Below are 19,212 nucleotides of genomic sequence, written 5' to 3'. Positions count from 1 at the left end.
CTTACCACTTGCGTGGGCAATCTCAATTGCACACCGTACTTTCTTCGAGATTTTGTTCTTCAGAACGAGTGGTGTTCCTAGAGACTCTGGACGGGGTATTAAAAAGGGAGAGCAACCTTAAACCTAAAATTGGTGATTCGCAAGACCTCGGGAGCTTAAATTGACGCGGGAAATACATATAGCGCAGTGCCATGCAAATCACTTTCGAAACATCCACGGATCCACATTAGTTCCATTCAACTTAGGCAACCATTCCGACTTCTGACCAGATTGGGCGCTTAGCAGATAATAATCTTAAAACAATGATAGATTTAGCTTAGCACGTCTCTAGTGTGACGAACCATTAAATAAGTTGGTGGGTTCTTGAAAAGAGAGAGCTACGTATGACTATCATCCACGTTTCCTCAAACCCCCAAAATATTATTAAAAATCTCCAAGGTGATACTTTTCGTCTTTAAACAAGCCACTCCTGAATTTTGCTCTAAGCCCTTTTATTACTACCTTTAGGCGAGGAGGTTAAATCAAACTCAATACATATCAAACCGGCCGTTGTCTGGACTCTGCCTCATCCTACAAATAGGATACAACACAATGGGCTTGTTTAGCCATCACCAAGAGCCTGGTCCTCCCCCTCCCCCGCCGGGTCCCGGAGGCCCTGGACCTTACGGTCACAATGGTCCTTATGGAGGCCCTGGAGGCCCTCCAGGCCCACCCGGAAGATGGGAAGGACCTGGCCCTCATGGCCCTCCTCCGCCGGGCCCCCGTGACGACCCTCGTGGCTGGGGTGGTCCTGACCCTCGTGGTCCTCCTCCTCCGCCCGGTCCTCCCGATGGCCCTCGTGGCTGGGAAGGACGTGGTCCTTATGATCGTCCTCCCCCGCCAGGCCCCCGTGACGACCCTCGTGGCTGGGAAGGCCCTGGCCCCCGTGGCCCTCCTCCTCCAGGTCCGCCCGGAAGATGGGAGGGCCCTGATCCCCGTGGTCCTCCTCCACCTGGCCCTCGTGAAGGTCCTGGTGGCTGGGGTGGTCCTGACCCTCGGGGTCCTCCCCCACCCGGCCCTCGTGAAGGTCCTGGTGGCTGGGGTGGTCCTGATCCTCGTGGTCCTCCTCCGCCCGGTCCTCGTGAAGGCCCTGGTGGCTGGGGAGGTCCCGGTCCCCACGGCGGGCATTATGGCAGACCGGTAAGTGCCCCGAGCCAGATATTCTGGATCATTGCTAATACTTCTATTCATAGCATGGTGGATGGTAAACTTAAAGCATCAAGAATAGGAATGTACATATATCACTGGGACTGGAAATACATAGCTGCTTATGAGTCTTGCTGGAAAAGACTAATCTGCCTTCGTCTTTTTGGCCTTTTTGGGGGTTGGGAAATTGCGATATGCTGCCAGATGTATACAAGTTGATATTGGCAGCAATGATATATTATTTGAAGCCTCATGCTAGCAGATCATGTTGCTCTAGAGAAAGTCTGTAGTGATAAATGCTTGATACTCTGAGTCATTTAAAAAGTAACTTTGGAATGCCATATATTGATGTCATGCACTGTAAGTTGAATAGAGGAGATGGCCTATCTCTAGCTCGGGAAATCCCACTTTCAAGTCATGTCTTGAATAATTCGGAAGATTTACCTATACTGACCTGCACAATCCCAGCTTGTGATGATCTGTGATATTATTAGCAGCAAGTTGCTCTCAGGTGGCCGAAGCGACTTGGACTTACAAGTGGATGAGATAGCAGAGTTCTTTTCGCACGAAGATTTCTCTTTGAATATAGTAGGTGATAGATGGTTTGTCTAATGGTGAAGCGAATCTGGTCCCGAGACTCGTAAATGAAGCCCGTTTCCCTGAGGATAGAAATAAAAAAATAGATTGAATAAACCAGAAAAAGCTCCGAACCATTGCAAGTGGAGAAAGGCCCTTGTAGATCAGAACTCTTTTTTGATGGCGCCGCTGGGGGCCAAAGTCAAACGCTCTCCACTTAAACTTGGCATTATCCATATTATATTACGGTTACGGTACTCCAGGAGTCCACCATATCGAATTGTCTGAACTCACTTCTTCCTGCCTGATCTTCCAGTCCTTTTAAGGTTATCTGATCCCCCACCGGAACATCTCATTGACACCATGCCTAGGCGAAAGGCGAAATACGATGAAGAGGCTTGCAAGGACGCAGTTCACGGATCTCGAATTCCAAAGGATTTGAGCGAGCCGTGTCATCGACTGTGCACTATTCGTGGCATACGGCATCATTATGGCTTTGCTAAACAGCTCCGTGGAATCCCAGAATTCACGCGCGCCTTGAATGCCCGGGATTTCATGAGCGGTATCATACCAACCATCTCGCAGCCTGACGAGATACCTTACTGTATTTGGTATCCTGAAGTCCCGACAGGGGAGACCCTCCGAGCTCTGGTTCAACGATACCCGGATATGCTCTATCATGCTGCTCGCGCGTGCGCTGTTGCAGGGTATATTGATCTGTACAAAGAGCTCGACCCTCTTCCGGAGGTCCATATCGCAGAAGAGGCTGGCTACGCAAGCATGCAGAAAGACAGCACCGGCAGTCGACACATTTATCAGCATATTCTCTCTCAGCCTGTGAAGTTCGAGATCATGAACGACTATACACGTACGGTCGACGTTGCCGGGCGTCGAGCTGCATTTCTCAATGGGGATACTGCTGTTTATTCGAGTCTTACAGCCAGACGGAAGTACTATAGCCCTAAAGGGTGGTTTTCTATACGTTATAGAAAGCCATGGGACACTTACTGCTCAGATCCCCATTACTTCAATATCACCGAAGATTGGGGAATCGATGACCATGACTGCGATGCCCCTGAGGCACCAGAGGATTATGTCCCACTGGTATATAGCCCACTCCCTGCAGATCTTCCGCTCATCAACAAGGACAAATTAATCCATGTTGCAGCATACAATGGCGATATCGATCGCTACGCAAGACTTCGGAGACCGCAGATGCTCGAACATGAAGGGCCCTGGTGATACATGGTATCTACCACTATCCATTTTTTGCCAAATACTGGACTACACAGATCCCTGAGCACCCAGAGGATAAAGGCAATAGGCGTGATCTCAAAATTAGGCGCGCGATCAATGCCCGTCGTATCATGTCCAACGATCTGTCTTGGCTCAGCCCGGATAATCCTGGGGCGGTATACCCGGATCTTATTTGGTACCCAGAGCTCGCTCACAGTTCAACCTATGAGAAGCTAGCTCATAAGAGGCCAGGAATGTTTGACATGTGTCTACGGGCATGCATAGTAGCAAACAAGGACCATACGTGGGATAGCTTGCTGCGCGACGCGTTTGATATATGCAAGTCCACTGGCGACGACGAGCCCAAAGATCCCAAGCTATGGTGGCTGTCCAAATATGCCGACCGCGGACTATGGAAGGAAGCGGGTGCCTCATCAAACAAACATTATCAAGACGATAACTTAGCAGCTGTGCCTGACGCCGCTCAAAAATTTCAACGTGGGTACGACTGGTGGAGGGACTACCACACCGCGGGTGATCTTTACTTCCCAGATCGGGACATGCTTGTCCAGCTCTTTGACCCGGTTCATGCGGGATCCACTGATGGTCCGTACGATGGGATGGGTTGCGGGATTGGTGATGTCGATCTTGCACTATTTCTGGGAGATGCGATTTCGAGGGAGACTTGGAAGAAAGAGATAGAAGATGAAGAATATTTGCTGGCCCATCTTTACGAGATCTGGGACTTGCTAGATCTTGAATTAAATTCATAGGTAGACCAGATTTTGAATGAACCAATAGGTGTTGCATTCTATATCGAATGAAACCTTTCCCTTGGATTTTCAAGTTAATTAACGATTATATCACATTGAACAATAAATGTGTATGGCAGGCCTCCGTAAGTATCCTCCCATCATGTTGAACAGCCTGAGGTGGCCATTTTCGCCGTTTTCAGTGCATTGATGTTCAGTTCGTGGCTTTTCTCGTTTCAAAGAATGAAATGTTTCAATCTCATTGAATCTCTGCCATCCTTTGTCTCTACTGCGTCGACCGAATCTTTTGCAGCCGTGAAATCGCAGGTGATCCATCTATCGATAGGTCCCTCAGGATCTTTTGGAATGCCCATTCTCTCTTTGACCAACCCCTCATCAACCATGGGGCATCCTTTATCAGTTCACCATTGTCATTTTCTGGCTACGTCTCCCAAACCGCGTTATCGTATATTTTCCGAATTTCAATTCCTATATCTCGGGCCGCCTTGGTCCTTCGTCCGAATAGGGCTCGGCTTCGGGCCAGTTCAGCTCGCTCAAACATTTCCGGTTCGAGGTTGAATTTATCCTGCACAAAGTTTTCTTGCTCAATGAACCTTTTCCCGCGGTCAGTGTCCTTTGATGTGCCGTTGTGAAAGTCAAAATGTAGACTTACGCAGCAACGTAGTTGATGAGCTCATTGATCCCTTTTCGCAGAGGCGGCAAAGGCGAGAAGAGCAATATCTGCCGAGCATATCGCGATATTGGGAGAAAAGATCAAGGGTGGAATGGCCCGAGTTAACAAGTTGAAGCAAATTTGCCATTAGGTGGACGGATTGATAGATGTAAGCTATCGGTTTTCCTACTTCCAGAGGTAATTGGATTTGAAATTTCTCTGAAATGTATTGATGTATTATCCCTGTATCCAGGATGAATCTCTTCCACTTTTTATTATGTTGTGTGTACCTAGACTTGTCATTTTATACCCTTTTTAGTGTGACCATTCTTCGTGCCATGCTCGTTGGAGCCCATAATTGTGTCTCCAAAGCCCCAGCTTCAGAGACAGACGAGATAGTCGCAGGGCGACTTTGCTTGCTTCCATCAGGATTTTTAGTCAAAGGCCCCTGCTGCGCAACGGACTCCCGTCTCTGTTCAGCACGCTCAAGCTCCCCGACCTTCCAACCACGAACAAGCCATAGACAAAGCGAAGCGGCTATGTACATAAATCCTGTGAAAATTTGTACATGCAGATACGAAGTCCCTCCATCAGCAGTAGGGCGACGAAGCTCCAATGCAATGACCTCTGATACCGTGCAAGGCGCAACAAGCCACAGCCAAGTAATACTCAAACCAGACGGCAAATCTCTCAGCCCAATAATCTCCGCCAGCACCGGTGAGACAGTTGCCCAGTATGTCCCCGAGACAGTGCCCACAAGCACAGCAAAGAAACAAACCACACCCATGCTATCAGCAAAGACCCAAATAACAAGACAGAAGAGGCCACAAATGAACGTCAGGAATGTAGCAATATTGATACGGCCCAGACTATCACTGAACATCCCAACACAAGGACGACCAAGACCCTGTCCCAGATTCAAGAGTGCCGAAACAACACTCCCCTGATGCGAAGTTAATCCAACCGAGAGCGCAAAGTTGGCCACACTGAACAGCAGTGCCACATAACCTAGCATACTGAAGAAGCCCCATCCCAAGAAAAGTAAGAATTCAGGCCGACGCAGCAACGGGAAATGGAAAGCCGTGAACCGACTCCCGACAAGCTTGTTGCGATCACGAAGCAAATTCCCGCAAACAAGATTCACGACACAAGATACGATTCCGAGAATCCGGAACGCCCAGCCGAGTCCATAGCGTGGGATAATCGCTCCAACTGCTAGCGAATAGATTAAACCGCCGAGACCTGAGCCTGCGGCTGTGATGCCCATTGCGACACTGCGGCGTTTCTGGAACCATTGTGGTGCGATGCCGACGCTGCCGACGAAAAGGAATCCCATTCCCCAGCCGAAGCAGACGCCTTGACTGAGGAAGATGTGCCATTTCTGTGTGGCGAAGGAGGAGCCGATTAAGGAGAGGGTTTCGAAGAAGACGCCTGTGTTTAGAACGAGGCGGGTGCCATATAATTGGATGAGGAATGTTGCTACTGGGGCGACGAGGAGCGCGCAGGAAATGCTGAGACCGCCTGTGAAGGCGTAGTCGAGAGATGATGTGTTGGGGAAAACATTATGAGAGAGATAGTAGCTCAGGAAAACGCCGTAGCTCTGAAAGTTTATGTGATGGTTAGCGGTTGTCTGAAGTTAGATTGAGTTCTGCGGCTGCATGTGGAATGTGTCACTCACGCTATTGATTCCCCAGGTATGGGCGTTGATCCAGAATACACACGCGACACAAACCCAGCCATAACCACCATCGGGGGGTACGTCATGCTTGTACTTCTCGTCGGGGTCAGGTTGTGCGGTAAACGAGGATTGCGGGTTCTCGGCCGCATGTCTAGAGCTCGTTACCGAGTCCCGGTCGTCTTGATGTGACTGAATGACATCAATAGGGGCATTATCTGCCATTTCCAGTCCACAGGCTTTATAAGCTTGAGGAACTGTGAAGGAAGTAAGCTGGGCCCTGTTTAAGGGGACGCTGCTGGTGGCGATCGGTCTGATCTTGGGACCCGTTGGTTTGCCGTTTTCACGACATGGAGCTAATATTCAGGGGAAAGGAGATGGAAAGAGCTTGGAAAAGTGGTGGATCTTTTAGTCACATCTTTTCAGTCTAATGGCCTAGTCCGTAATTGTTAAGTCGGACTTGGTGCCGACATTCGGAACTGCATAGAGATGGAGAAATGTCCGGGATCTTGGGGTCATGACGGTCCGGGGACTTCAAGCCAATAGATGAGCATAGATCTGTTGCCGAGAACTTTAAGGGAGCATTGACTTGGAGTGGGGTCGTGGGGTATGTGGTGCCGTAGAGCCGGTGCGGAGATATGGAAGTGATGTTCAAGAATTGGAACTAGATTTCACTCGTAAAAGGAACTGACAAGAAACCATGATCATAAGCATAAGCATATGCTCACTCAGATAAAAAGCATGAAGGAATGGTCGGCTATAATAGGGGCAAAAAGTTCCAACTAGACAACAAAGTCGTTGACGAAGGAAGACTATCCTAGTCAATTAATGTCTTACACCAATAAGAATAACGAATCAATTTATACAACTGCAGCTATGCAACACCATCACGTTTCCATGCGCGTGTATGAACTGCAGCGAATTTCAAGGAACGATAAGCACGCGGGGAAAGCCCTAAGCCCTAGCCCGAATAGGCAATACATGATCACATTGGTTGCCCTGGTGGTGTTTGTTTGGGCCCGCAGTTGGGTACAGCGGAGATCGATCGCGACCCGCTCTTGATTAGGTCCCTAGCTTGACGTCGTTTCTTCCCTGCATTGGAATCACTGAGGATTCCTGAGTAAGGATAACGACACAGCAATCATGATGCATAAGAACACCAAGACTGGCCAGCGGAAGGTCTCTCCTCCCGGCCCAACTTACATGAACGGCGACCAGATCGGTAAGACGTGCTTGACTCATTCGGGATGCCCTTTGAGACCCTTCATTGGGATTTGCGGGAACTGGACAAAGAAGCAATAATTAACGCGCCTCGACAGCAAGCTACTTGAAAGATCTCCGAACGAATCGTCCAGCTCGTCCCACGGGCTCTCGTCCGTACCCAGGGAAAGCAGCAACATTCCCGACCAATCCCCAAGATGACCTACCTCCAAGAGCTACTTCCGCCTTCTCAATGAACCGTCCAGACGAAGAGCCTGTTGAAGACCCACCCCGTGCTGGCAGCGCGCTGTCGCATCGCCGAACGCTCTCCCACGTCCCTCAGAGTGGTCCTATCGGCCGTCCTTTGGCCCAAGAGCCACGATCGATGTCTGTGCGGAAAAACGTCTTCCCCTCGCAGGTGTTTTCACGCTCTGTGCCCATCGCTGCATCGCCGGTCCCTTCATACCGTGAGAATGGCCACCGGCTCCAAGAAAAGGAAGAGGCGCGTTCTCTACGCGACGCGCTGCAGGGATTGGACGTGGAAGATGATGATGTGCGTCTCCACAAAGCAGCTCAGGATGAAGCCACGGAGCTGGTGTGGATGCATCAGAATCCGGGTATGGCCAATAAGAACCCCTACGCACCCTATCAGAACCCAGACTTTAGCTCGAGCAGTTCAAGTCCCGCGCGAAGAGGCTCGGAATCATCTTCTAAGAAACATCGACACTCAATTGGCTCCAGTGCCTCTTCTAGTAATCCATCAAGCCCGGAAATTACCATGGATTCATCTGCGAAGAGGCAGTCATCGCGGGCGGGGAATCTAAAGAAGAACCTCAAAGTCAATTTCGCTCTGCCTGACGATCCACCAGAGCCTGCTCCTAAGCCTCGAACTGTCAGTGGTGATACCTCCAAGGGAGTATTCAGCAATCCCAACGACCAGATTTATGAAGAGCCCAACGAGCCTAGTAAAGAAGCAGCCGACACCCGACCCTTCTTCTCGAGATCCGCATCCTCAGCGTTACGGAATGAACCCCGCAATGCACCTCCTCGTAGCCCCAAGCCTCTTCCTTGGTTGCGGGATCGAAACAGCAATGGATCTGTTCGCGACAAAATTTCCAAGTTCGACATTCATAAGAACCCACCAACTCAATCTCGGAACGCTGGGTATACAAGAAACGAACCGACTCCACCACCCGCACCCTCTACCAAGGAAGAAGAGGCCCCCACAAAAGATGGGATCGAGATCCGCAGTGATGACATCCGGGCCGCCACCAGCAAGAGACTCAAAGACCGAAGTGAGAATCTCCCCAAGCCTTCTGCTGTTAGTGATCGAGTGGGGCGACCGATCGTGAGCTTTGATCCGAAATGGCAGGCAGAAAATCAACCAAAGCCTAACCGCCAGTCTCCACCTCCAATTCCTGTCATTGAAGTGGCGCCGAGCATTGAAATCACACCCAGCATTGAAGTTTCCGCACCACCTATCCCTGTGATCAATATCCCAGATATCAAGGAGCCAACTATCTCGGAATACAGCTCGCCTACCAAACAGGACAGCAGATCCTCGAGACAAGCACCGCCATCGACGAACCGCCAAACTCAGCCAAGACCATTAGGAAGACAGCCTTCGGAACAACAGAGTCGTTGGACCACACCTTACAGCCGATCTGGCGTACCAACTGCAAGCTGTGAGGCCTGCTCGCTCGGCATTTCCGGGAAGATAGTGACAGCTGGAGGCTGTAGGTTCCACCCAGAGTGTTTTATCTGCTTCCATTGCCAGACGCATCTGGAATGCGTTGCGTTCTACGAAGAGCCCTCTGCTAGTCGGGAGGAACGCCTGGCAAGCTCACCAGACGAAGACCGTGTGCCTCGATTCTACTGTCACCTGGATTTCCATGAACTATATAGTCCCCGCTGCAAGAGCTGCAAGACCCCGATTGAGGGCGAGGTGGTAGTTGCCTGTGGTGCCGAATGGCATGTAGGCCACTTCTTCTGTGCCGAGTGTGGAGATGTAAGTTCAATCTTTTCCTTTAGGCACAGCTTCTTGCTAACTTATTTCTCCAGCCTTTCAGCTCAACCACCCCGTTTGTCGAGAGGGATGGGTTTGCCTGGTGTCTCAATTGCCACTCTCGTCGTACTGCAGCCCGTTGTATGGGCTGTAAGCAGCATGTCCTTGACGACGTCGTTGTAAATGCTATTGGCGGACAATGGCATGAACGCTGCTTTAATTGCCACGAATGCGGAGACGGATTCGGTCCTGAAGGCCGCTTCTTTGTTCGTGAAGGTGAGCCGAAGCGCACGGCCAAGGGCCGTATCATCGGTGGACCTGTCCAGCTGGCTGTCTGTGAGCGATGTGAGTGCATCCGTCTCAAGGCGCCTGGTATGTGCTGAAATCTCGAACCATTTCGGAAACTGAACCATTTATTATGATGCTACTGCATGATGACTTATTTTTTTTTTATTTCGGGCAATTTTTGTCTTTCTCTTCTACTTATGTTTTTAGGGTTTGTTAGATTCTGCTTTTTGTTTCGGGGTTTCGGTCATAGCATGAGCAGATTGTCATTGTTATTAGCGTCGGTCATTGGTTAAATGCATGATATAGAAATTCATAACCTCCTTTACACCAATTGATTCCAGTTTTTGAGAAGATATATACTCCATTTTCAGCACCACTGAGTTCAAGCTGGCCACTCAGGATTCTCCTTCCTTCTAAAAACAGCCACATACTTGTTTCCCTTATTCCTGGATACCTTCTTCGACTCTTCAGTCTCACAAAACATAGCAGTAACACACGGATCATTTTCAAGTTCCTCACCCTCAACCCGCTCAAACAAATGCTTAACAGAACCAGCCGAAACATCCTCACCCTCCTGCACAAGGAAATGTCTCAGAATCCAATGATGGTACTCCTCAACATCGGTAATAGAATACAACATCCCACCTGGCCGCAAGAGATACGCATACTCCGCATTCAAGCTCTCCGAAATAATGCGCGCCTTATGCTTTCGCACCTTGAAATGCGGATCAGGGAAACAGATAAAGATCTTAGAAAGCTGTCCGCGCTTGAAAAAGTTCGGCAGGAACTTCATCGTGTTTGCGCGGATCCCGGAGATATTCTCGTAGTTACCCGGAACGAGTGCGTCAGTCGTACCGACCTCGTCTTCCGGGGCGGGCGCATCGGGTAGCCTTTCTGTTTGCGCTTGCGTTTCTTCTTGCTGTGTTGTAGGCGCTTGGGATGTTCCCTTCAATTGCTCTTGGCGGAGGCGGAGGGCGCGGATGCGCGAGCGCACGTAGTCTGAGACTGAGGTTCGGATTTCAAGGCCCAGTATTAATGTTTCTGGGAGGAGGGGGCCTAGGCCGACGAGGAGACCGCCGAAGCCGCAGCCGATGTCGATAACTTCGACGTCTTTGAGGAGCTTGCGGGCGCCGCTGAGGTTTGTGTGTGTAGGGTCTTGGTCTACGAATGCTGGGTAGTGGGAAGACCAGTCCATGTGGTTGGGGGTTCGGGGACTGGTAAGGTAATGTTAGCTTCGTTTTCGTTTCGTTCGAGCTGGGGTTGTGCAGGTATAGCCGTGAGTTGGTGGCATTGGTCCAATTTGGACCCAAAAGGTCCAAATTTCTGCCCTATGTGTTCATGCCGGTGTACATTGAAGTAGGGTATACACATACTATTCAAGGTTATGGTCCGAAAAGACATTCGCATGCGCGCGCTGGCGGAAGAATTTCTTCTGAGGCATCTTGACTTCGCCATCGGTAGCTGTTTGCTCGCCGAGCTTGCGGCGGTATTCTTCGCGCTTCTGCCGCTTGTTCAGAGAGGGGGTCGTCATCGTGAAAGGTGGTGAACGCTAGGTTCAAGTACAGGTCGTGTGCAATGGTGGAATTGAAGGAAGAATAATTTGCGGGAGTGTTGCCCCACTATTGACTCCGATTGGCTCTCACATAAGCTTGACTTGGAACCGCAGCTCTACTCTATTCTACTCTCTACTACCACTACATTTGTCTCTGAATCATTTTCTTTCTCATTTTGTTAGAGTAGACAGCATATACAGCGCAAGAATGACAGCCACAACGTCAGCAGCTTTCTCTTTCCCTCCGACATACAACTTCCCGCCCTTCTTCACCCCGCAACCCAATACCACTACCCGCCAAGCTCAACTTGCGAAATGGTCTTCGTTGATCCAAGCATGGTGCAAACATCACAGACAGTATCGCCTCAGCCTGATTGAAGCAGTTGATAGTCCGCTCTTTCATAATGCGGCGCTGCGCAAGCGTCTAGATCTCCGTGAAGCTCGCGCGGTGTTGGACTGGATGGTTAAGAGCGAGGAGGAAGGTGGTGGAGGTCAGCGTGCAGAGTGGATTGATTCTTCTGCAGGAAGCCAGGGACCGAAGTCTGTGGCGTGGATTTGGTGGCGGAGGCCAGAGGAGTGGGCGGATATACTCGTGGATTGGGTGGAGGGGACAGGGCAGCGCGGGGCGGTGCTGACGGTATATGAGCTTATACAGGGGGAGGCGACGGCGTCACAAGGTGAAATTCCGCAGGATTGTCTTGGTCGATGGGTATACTGACATTTCTATGCAGAATTTCATAACATGGACAATGATGTCATGTTGAAGGCGTTGAACATCCTGTCTAAACGCGGCAAGGCACAGGTCTTTGGAAGTGAAGGACAAGAAGGTGTCAAGTTTTTCTAAATTCTAAAAAGACGTGGCTATTCATGATGAAACGCTCAAATATTCCCATGTGTGCAGGCCAACCCCGGCCAGTGCGCCAAACATTTACATGACATCTGTGACTACAAAAGCTAAACCCCGAAATAAGCGGTACCAGAGCAACAGCTCAAGCCTACTCTTCTTCGTTGCCAATCATATCCTCTGTCAGCTCGTATGCCTCGGGGCCTTTCAACTCCTGCGACATGGCCATGTCGAGCAGCCAGTCCACTCGGACAATTCGCGGGGCCCGCTTGATATCGCCAGCTACCTGACGGAATCGAGGCCAGAGACGGGCATGCTTGGACTCAGCACTACTGAGAAGGAAAACGTCGTGTCGTCCGGCCTCGCCATCCTCATCACTATTCTCGTCGTCACTTTCCTCCCGGCGTGAAGGGTTAGTCAACGCGAGCCGGCCACGGAAGAGCATGCACTCTCCGCCATTTACGTCGACGATGGACTTAAATGCTTCAAATCCACCACGAATATCCTCGACACAGTAGATGCGGAATCCGCGCAGAAGCTTGTTCCTATTCGCCTTGGCCTTGTCTGTAGCCTTGGCCAAAGAGAATCGGAACTTGCTCTCGGCCGTTTTGTCGATCAACTTGAAATCCGCCGGGTCGAGCAGCTTGTCCTCTTTGAGGCAATTGGTGACAAAGTCGGTATGAACAATCACGGGCGCATATGCCAATGCATTTACAAACTTGGTGGTACGCAGAATAGACGGGGCTGCCATATGGGTGCATCGTCGGGCATCCTGAACCACCATGATACCCAGGTCTCGAAGATGTCGCTGTTGAAAAATGAGTACCGTTCCACTGATATAAAACAAACATACATACCTTGTCTGCATCTTCCCTTTTCTCATTGCCTTTCCCAACCCAACTTTGGTAGCCGGTGATCAGTAAGTGCATCGTAATAGCAGGTCGAGATTTCTTCGCCCGTTTGGCTTCGTTTACTTGCTCAGTGTCACTCTCTCCCTCTGCTTCGACCGAGCGGCGCTTCTTGGGGTTGTCGCGCACACGATCTTCATCTGACTTCCGTCTACCGCCATGAATGACGCCACCGACGCGCTTCTTCTCCTTCTCGTACAGAGCAATATCAGGGGCAAGGTCATGGAGATGAGCGATTGCTGCCTCTTTCGATTTACGGCTACTAACCGACGACGGAGTCTCATTTTCCTTGTTATCAGGGATAAGCCGAGACCGAGAAGGGGTCTCTACCTTCTTCTCTGAAGGCTTGCGCGTCTTCCCATTAGCTTTGGGGGTACCGGTCTTTTCGGAAGCCTTCTCACTGGCTTTCCGCTTTGCATCAGCCGGGGGCTGCATCGATGGCGCATCATTGTCCTTATCTTGCATGACAGTTTCAGAATTCGGTAGCCCTTCCAAGGAGAAAAAGTTCTTCTCGAGTACATCGCGTTCCAGCATCCTCTGGCCGGCAACGTCACCCAGATTGGTTCGTGAAGGGAAATAGTTGTAACGTGGGCAGGAGACAGGTTGCATCTGCCACTTAGCATAGCTATCTTCCAGCCATAAATGGTTGACCACCTGTAAGCCCCATTCCCTCGCAGCGCTGCATTTCTCACTCGTTCCATGGGCAGTAATCAAATGAGTATTTTCCTGCTTCAAGGTTTTCGTGCACTCGGCACCTGCTGCAGTGATCAAATTTTCAAGATAAATTCTGGCTTCGCCAACATAGTTGGACAGACTGACTTTAAGCCCTTCAAAACCGGGGATCGGTGTGCGAGAAATTGGGTAGTGGAGCATTCGGCTCAAGGGCCGAGTGTATTCATTGTACGTCATCAAAGAGTACAGCCAGGCAAGATTGCCAACTTCCTTATCCAGTCGTGAGGCAGTTCGATAAACAAAGCCTTCACGGAAGCGACAAATAATCCAATCTGCTTCGTTGACATTTCCTGTCACAGTCGCACCGCCCTGCTTGATGACCGTTTCGATGGATTCCAGCAAACGCGAGCCAATACTCAAGTCAGGAGACAGCATGATACATTTCCCATCAAATACACTGCGGTCATTAGTTCCCTGTGCATCAATGTTCACTGTAGGCAAAGCAGACGGCTCAGGTGTGGATGCGCCAGCCAGGCCCTTGTTTCCGTTCCCTCGAATTGGGTCGTCGGGGTTGGCGCGCAATATTTCTGGGTCTGGTAGTATGTATGGGCGCTCGTCTATGCGTCGACCAAGTTTCAGACAATCGTCAAACCTAAATTGCGTCAACAGAAAATCCACATGTAAAAGCCGTATCAAAAGACCCACCAATGAGGCAAAACAATCTTTGCACGCAGCTTTTTGGCTTGAGTCAAACGTGCCTTGTCCGAATCCATAGTTAGATCCACCAGATGAGTGACCAAAGCGGACATGCGTGGGCTGTACAGGCCGCCTTTAGCCACAACTCCTCCAATGATAGCATCTTTATCTCCCTCCGGGATGTCGCCGCATGTCACCACCACATCGTGCAAGAATAGACGAGGGTCAGGGCTATGTTGACGCGGGTTGGCAAGCTTGCGCTTGGACAGAGAAGTGTGAACCCATGATGGCTTCACGACCGGGATTAAAGCCTTGCAGGCGATGTCATAGGACTCAAAGTTGATCGTATTGGATACAATATGGGTACACTCCGCCGTGTCGTCTTTTGTTGGGCTCGAGTTATGAATCGACGGTTCGCCGCCGTATTCTTCGATCACTGCTGCTAACTAGAGTTTTGGGGACGGTGAGCCCTCTGCGATGCGCGTGATTGTAGATCATCGGAAAACATACCTGCTCGGCGGTCTCAAGGGGGAGTAAGTCTGTGCTTACGATGCAGACACGGCACTGCTCGAAGAGCTGGGGCTCCTCGTCCGGTTGCATCGTGGTTGGCAGATTCTGTGGTTGTGTGTAGGCGTGGCCCGCGTGGGGAAATGAATCGCAACGCTGACACGCGCCGGGCGCGAAGCCTAACGCCAGGTCACGTGAGAAGGACCAGTCAAAGCGCATCGCGTTGAATTTCGCAAAAAGAGATAGTGAAGATTCAAATGGGGTGTAGAAAAGATTCTTCATGAATGCTGATGGACTGAGAAACTGGATCTGATGTCCATATTGTATGCCGATGATGGGGAAGGAGCGCGTTATGGACTGAACTATAAACGGAAGGAATAACCAAAATACAGTGCTATAGTTCTCGTCCCGGGTTACATACTCCAGTCCACTCTCTGTCTGTTATTCTCGATGTCCGTTTCCTTATATATCAACAATGCGCTACTTGAGAAAAGGGAATCTTCATGCTGACGATGGAATATCGATAAGCATCCATGTCCAGTGCTCTATAGCTTAAAGGTGGAGCCTGTGGTGTCCTACTCGGGCCTTTCGAAACCCGCAGGCTAATTTAGCTACACTTATGATAGAATCTATCAGTTCATCCGGATCTTTCTATTGAATAACTCTTAACGAAGCGGGTAATGGGAAGCTGGTACAAAAGCATAAAACAAATCAGCAAAGAAGATACAAAGCCCAACTTCTATCTATAGCAACCTTGCGCCATAAATTCCTCCCGTAAGTCGGTGACACCAAGTAATCCACCGACAAGAAGAAGAAAGATATATGTATGGTCAGCTAGTTTCTGTTTTCCGTCCTGCAAGAACTTGTGTGACAACGAGTAGGAAAGGGTTTCATCCACAGCCAAAGTGTGGGTGGTAAGGATATCCAGTGGCAAAACAAAGCAAGAAAAGAAAAGCGTCACTGCTTTTTTACTCGGCATCCAAAAGGCCAGATTGTGCTCATTTCCGTTACAATTTGCCATTCGCGTCGGAGAGGTCATGGCAAAAATGATAAGGCTATTTCTGGGTCGCGTTGAAGCAAAACAGTATTTGGTGATTCAGTAGATACTCTAAGTGGACTTCTTGTCTCGGCTGACGCTGTTCTCCGACGTAGGTGTGGTGCGGATAACTTCGGGAATGTGCCAGAAACGTGCCCATCGTAGATGATAGTCTTCTTGGTTTCCGTTCAGACAATGTCGTAGCCAGATGCCCCAGACGATGTACAGGTATGCCCCGAGGCCGGTCATGACATGCCTGAAGTATAAGTTAGCGGGTGCAATCATATCAAGAGAGGTAACCTCAGGTAGTTATGATAACATTGTACAGTCATGGGGCAAAAGGAGAGTAAGCACATACCACCAACCATGTCCCTCCAGGAAAATGCCCCATGGCAGGCCTACTACCCGCCTCCACCGGCGAATGCTGGAGCAGAACTGGTTATCCAGGTTCCAGATTGCAAACCCGCCGAGAAACATGCTCAACCCGTACGCCACCATGAACCACATTGTCTTGAGAGTTTTCATGTCTCGCACGTTCTCGTAATGCTGACGCTCCTTGGTAGGTACCGGAAGTCCCTGCTTTTGTCGTTCCAGTCGGTCTTCTTCGCGAGACTTGCGCCACCGGGGTCGCAGAGTCACCTCCATGGTGTGCATGCTGCGAAAGACGACAACGATTGTTAACAACGCGTAGGCATTTTGGTGGAAGACAGGATTCTGCAGGTAGTGGTAGTAGAGGGTGATGAAGACGGAGAGAAAAGTTAACGACAATGCTAAAACAACACGGAAGCCCAGCGGGCGGGTATATGAAAAGCTGGCGTAGGCCATCAAGCACGTTGTGTAGATCATTGAAAGCTCATCGACCAGTTGCATGGGGTCTATTTACAGCGCCAACGTTAGTTGGAGCTTTTAGACAACAGATATGATCCCAGCAGAGAGTCAAGAACATGACAATAGCTGGGATCGTACAATATTGCGGAAATACTTGCATTTTAGGGTCGAATGGAACAGGAAACTGCCTGTTCCTACCACTAGGTAGCCTAATAGGGCGACCAAGAAGATCTGGTCATGTTGATTGCGCCGGCAGCTGATAATGCCCTTGACGCCCAGCCACATGAAAAGCAAGTTTGTCAAGGTATTGACAATCTCAGCAGAGTATATAGTGGCATAGTAGTCCTAGATACCATCGTCAACCAGGGTCCTGAAGCCATCTGGGGTTCGGTGGGGCCATAAACGGGTTCATACTTCTTCGCACCAGTTGAGGGTAGAGGTGACAGGGTTCCAGAACCCGGCCTTGGACGGCGGGTACGGAAAAGAGGGAATCCACTGCATATCTGTGGTAAGGTATAGAGGTAAAGATTCAAAAGAAGAGAAGGTGACAACGCAAGTCTAAGACCTGCACATGACGTCGATTACAGCAGCAACTGAATTGACGAGATCTGATTGGCTCCCGCGACAATCCGCGAGCTGCCGGTGTGTTTGGTCCGTTTGCGGGAAAGTTGCGAATGCTATTGTATTTTCACTATTTATTTTGATAATTCTGATTTAGTAAAATGTCCAAAGGCGTATATGTATTTTTATCATCTAACTCGCCTTGGTACCTGAGCGAGAGTTTAATCATTGTCCTAGTACAAAACGACACGGAGGCTGAATGCACCGTTATTAGTGCATCCGAGTCCTTATCGATACCGAGGCTCTGACCGCGGATCCGATGACTTCACTTCCTGCTTACAGGTGCAACACTTCAACTTTTTAATATACCAAATCTTGTGACATTGTTGCCGATAAGGATCGTTGAATTCGACCTTCTCTCATTCCAAAATTGTGTTAAAGAGGAATGCCTGCCTCATTCCATCTATTCTGATCCCGATCCCGTCGGTTTTTCGCTTCAATTTTCCTGCATGCGGTGACTACAAACCCTGCCATTCCCTCACCGACTTCGCGACTTGCACAAGATTCGATCCGGTATCGAATCATTTCTAATCAAAGAAGTGAACCTACCCCAATACCCGAAGTCCACAACCACTGGTTGATTAGTGCGCAACGGGCACCGAAGCCATGTCTAACAATGGCGCGTACGTTGTGCCGCAGGTGAAGACAGGCACCTCGAAATGTATTTATCTCCACAAACAATACCTTCATTTACCAAAGGCCCTCAAACTAATCCGCACAATTATACAGCCTCAAAAACGATCTTTCACTTCTCCGCCGGTCTCTGCTCCGGTCTCACATCATCCATCCTCCTCCAACCGGCCGATCTTCTCAAAACCAGAGTCCAACAATCCCAGCAATCCCTCCTCCCAACACTCAAGGGTATCCTCTCATCTCAAAATCCAATCCGCGGATTATGGCGCGGCACACTTCCCTCAGCGCTCCGCACCGGCGTCGGCTCAGCCCTCTACTTCACCAGTCTAAACTCCCTTCGTCAAGCCGTCGCCCAAGCCAACACCCCCCTCCTCGCAAACCAAACCGTCACTCAATCCTCCTCTGCCCTTCCTAAACTCTCCAACACAGCCAACCTCGCTACCGGAGCCGTTGCCCGTGTCGCAGCAGGTTTCGTCATGATGCCCGTCACAGTCATCAAAGTTCGCTATGAGTCCGATTTCTACGCCTACCGCAGCCTCTTAGGCGCTAGTCGTGACATTTTGCGAACAGAAGGATTCCGCGGCCTCTTCGCCGGCTTCGGTGCCACCGCAGCGCGGGACGCACCGTACGCCGGCCTTTACGTCCTTATCTACGAGCAGCTGAAACGGCGCCTTGGATCCATGGCGGCGAAAGGGTCAAATATCAACAGTGATGGGACGCCACAGGCTGTATCCTCTTCGGGTATTCATTTCACGTCAGGAGCGTTGGCAGCCGGTATGGCCACTGCTATTACGAACCCGTTTGATGCGGTGAAAACCCGACTGCAGCTTATGCCGGCCAAGTATGGCAACATGCTGCGTGCGGTGCGTTTTATGGTGAATGAGGAGGGAATTCGCAGTCTTTTCGGTGGACTGGGTCTTCGTATGGCCCGGAAAGCGCTTAGCTCGGCGCTGGCGTGGACGGTCTACGAGGAGCTCATTCTCCGCGCCGAGAAGCGGTGGGAGACGAATCATCAGATTCCCCTGAGCACTTGAAATCATTAGGTTGCTCGGCCTTTCGATTTTCTTGTATTAATAGGCTATGGATTTTTCGATTGCTTCGAGCGGCGATAATGCACTACCCCACGTAGCGGTAGCACGCCTTGCATAAGGCATATATACCCGATGGGGAATTTAAAATTGCTTAAAGTTGGGACCTGCAGTATCTGCAGGCAGGATGGGTCTCTTTCAACAAATGGAATATAAATTTGGAGATGGCTGAATACATAGAAAGGAGTGGCGTATGATGAGAAATTCACAAAATGGAAACAAAAAAAGTCGTGAACA

The 19,212-nt window shown here is 50.1% G+C and overlaps 9 protein-coding genes across 9 annotated transcripts; 5 read left to right on the top strand and 4 right to left on the bottom strand.

Moving 5' to 3' along the window:
• Nucleotides 1–673: 673 nt before the first annotated feature.
• N7503_002317 (uncharacterized protein) lies at nt 674–1,183 on the top strand (the record flags this gene model as incomplete). Its single annotated transcript, XM_057061864.1, has 1 exon — nt 674–1,183. One exon carries the CDS (start codon nt 674–676, stop codon nt 1,181–1,183), a length of 510 nt encoding a protein of 169 aa, XP_056925826.1.
• Nucleotides 1,184–2,124: 941 nt separating this feature from the next.
• On the top strand, nt 2,125–3,770 carry N7503_002316 (uncharacterized protein; the record flags this gene model as incomplete). Its single annotated transcript, XM_057061863.1, has 2 exons — nt 2,125–2,999; nt 3,104–3,770. The coding sequence occupies 2 exons, from the start codon at nt 2,125–2,127 to the stop codon at nt 3,768–3,770; spliced, it is 1,542 nt and encodes a 513-aa protein (XP_056925825.1).
• A 956-nt stretch (nt 3,771–4,726) lies between these two features.
• Nucleotides 4,727–6,322, bottom strand: N7503_002315 (MCT family MFS transporter; the record flags this gene model as incomplete). The annotated part of the gene is made up of 2 exons (XM_057061862.1): nt 4,727–6,022; nt 6,101–6,322. 2 exons carry the CDS (start codon nt 6,320–6,322, stop codon nt 4,727–4,729), a joined length of 1,518 nt encoding a protein of 505 aa, XP_056925824.1.
• A 918-nt stretch (nt 6,323–7,240) lies between these two features.
• On the top strand, nt 7,241–9,685 carry N7503_002314 (LIM domain protein; the record flags this gene model as incomplete). Its single annotated transcript, XM_057061861.1, has 3 exons — nt 7,241–7,319; nt 7,417–9,305; nt 9,359–9,685. 3 exons carry the CDS (start codon nt 7,241–7,243, stop codon nt 9,683–9,685), a joined length of 2,295 nt encoding a protein of 764 aa, XP_056925823.1.
• A 287-nt stretch (nt 9,686–9,972) lies between these two features.
• trm8 (tRNA (guanine46-N7)-methyltransferase) lies at nt 9,973–11,191 on the bottom strand (the record flags this gene model as incomplete). Its single annotated transcript, XM_057061860.1, has 2 exons — nt 10,964–11,191; nt 9,973–10,804 (listed from the first exon to the last, which is right to left on the bottom strand). The coding sequence occupies exons 1-2, from the start codon at nt 11,119–11,121 to the stop codon at nt 9,973–9,975; spliced, it is 990 nt and encodes a 329-aa protein (XP_056925822.1). The 5' UTR covers nt 11,122–11,191.
• Nucleotides 11,192–11,350: 159 nt separating this feature from the next.
• N7503_002312 (ESCRT-II subunit protein VPS25) lies at nt 11,351–11,986 on the top strand (the record flags this gene model as incomplete). The annotated part of the gene is made up of 2 exons (XM_057061859.1): nt 11,351–11,819; nt 11,874–11,986. 2 exons carry the CDS (start codon nt 11,351–11,353, stop codon nt 11,984–11,986), a joined length of 582 nt encoding a protein of 193 aa, XP_056925821.1.
• Nucleotides 11,987–12,137: 151 nt separating this feature from the next.
• Nucleotides 12,138–14,898, bottom strand: N7503_002311 (uncharacterized protein; the record flags this gene model as incomplete). The annotated part of the gene is made up of 4 exons (XM_057061858.1): nt 14,773–14,898; nt 14,272–14,708; nt 12,844–14,218; nt 12,138–12,794 (listed from the first exon to the last, which is right to left on the bottom strand). Exons 1-4 carry the CDS (start codon nt 14,860–14,862, stop codon nt 12,138–12,140), a joined length of 2,559 nt encoding a protein of 852 aa, XP_056925820.1. The 5' UTR covers nt 14,863–14,898.
• Nucleotides 14,899–15,877: 979 nt separating this feature from the next.
• N7503_002310 (ceramidase) lies at nt 15,878–17,134 on the bottom strand (the record flags this gene model as incomplete). Its single annotated transcript, XM_057061857.1, has 4 exons — nt 15,878–16,061; nt 16,164–16,680; nt 16,792–16,978; nt 17,048–17,134. The coding sequence occupies 4 exons, from the start codon at nt 17,132–17,134 to the stop codon at nt 15,878–15,880; spliced, it is 975 nt and encodes a 324-aa protein (XP_056925819.1).
• A 585-nt stretch (nt 17,135–17,719) lies between these two features.
• On the top strand, nt 17,720–18,921 carry N7503_002309 (putative mitochondrial carrier protein; the record flags this gene model as incomplete). Its single annotated transcript, XM_057061856.1, has 2 exons — nt 17,720–17,915; nt 17,984–18,921. The coding sequence occupies exons 1-2, from the start codon at nt 17,861–17,863 to the stop codon at nt 18,919–18,921; spliced, it is 993 nt and encodes a 330-aa protein (XP_056925818.1). The 5' UTR covers nt 17,720–17,860.
• Between the last annotated feature and the right edge of the window lie 291 nt (nt 18,922–19,212).

Source organism: Penicillium pulvis, assembly GCF_028828015.1.
Source record: "Penicillium pulvis strain IBT 33274 chromosome Unknown contig_12_segment0_segment0, whole genome shotgun sequence".
Taxonomy (NCBI): Eukaryota; Fungi; Ascomycota; class Eurotiomycetes; order Eurotiales; family Aspergillaceae; genus Penicillium; species Penicillium pulvis.
The sequence above is the reverse complement of the archived record's forward strand: the minus strand, read 5'-3'. Positions and strand labels throughout refer to the sequence as shown.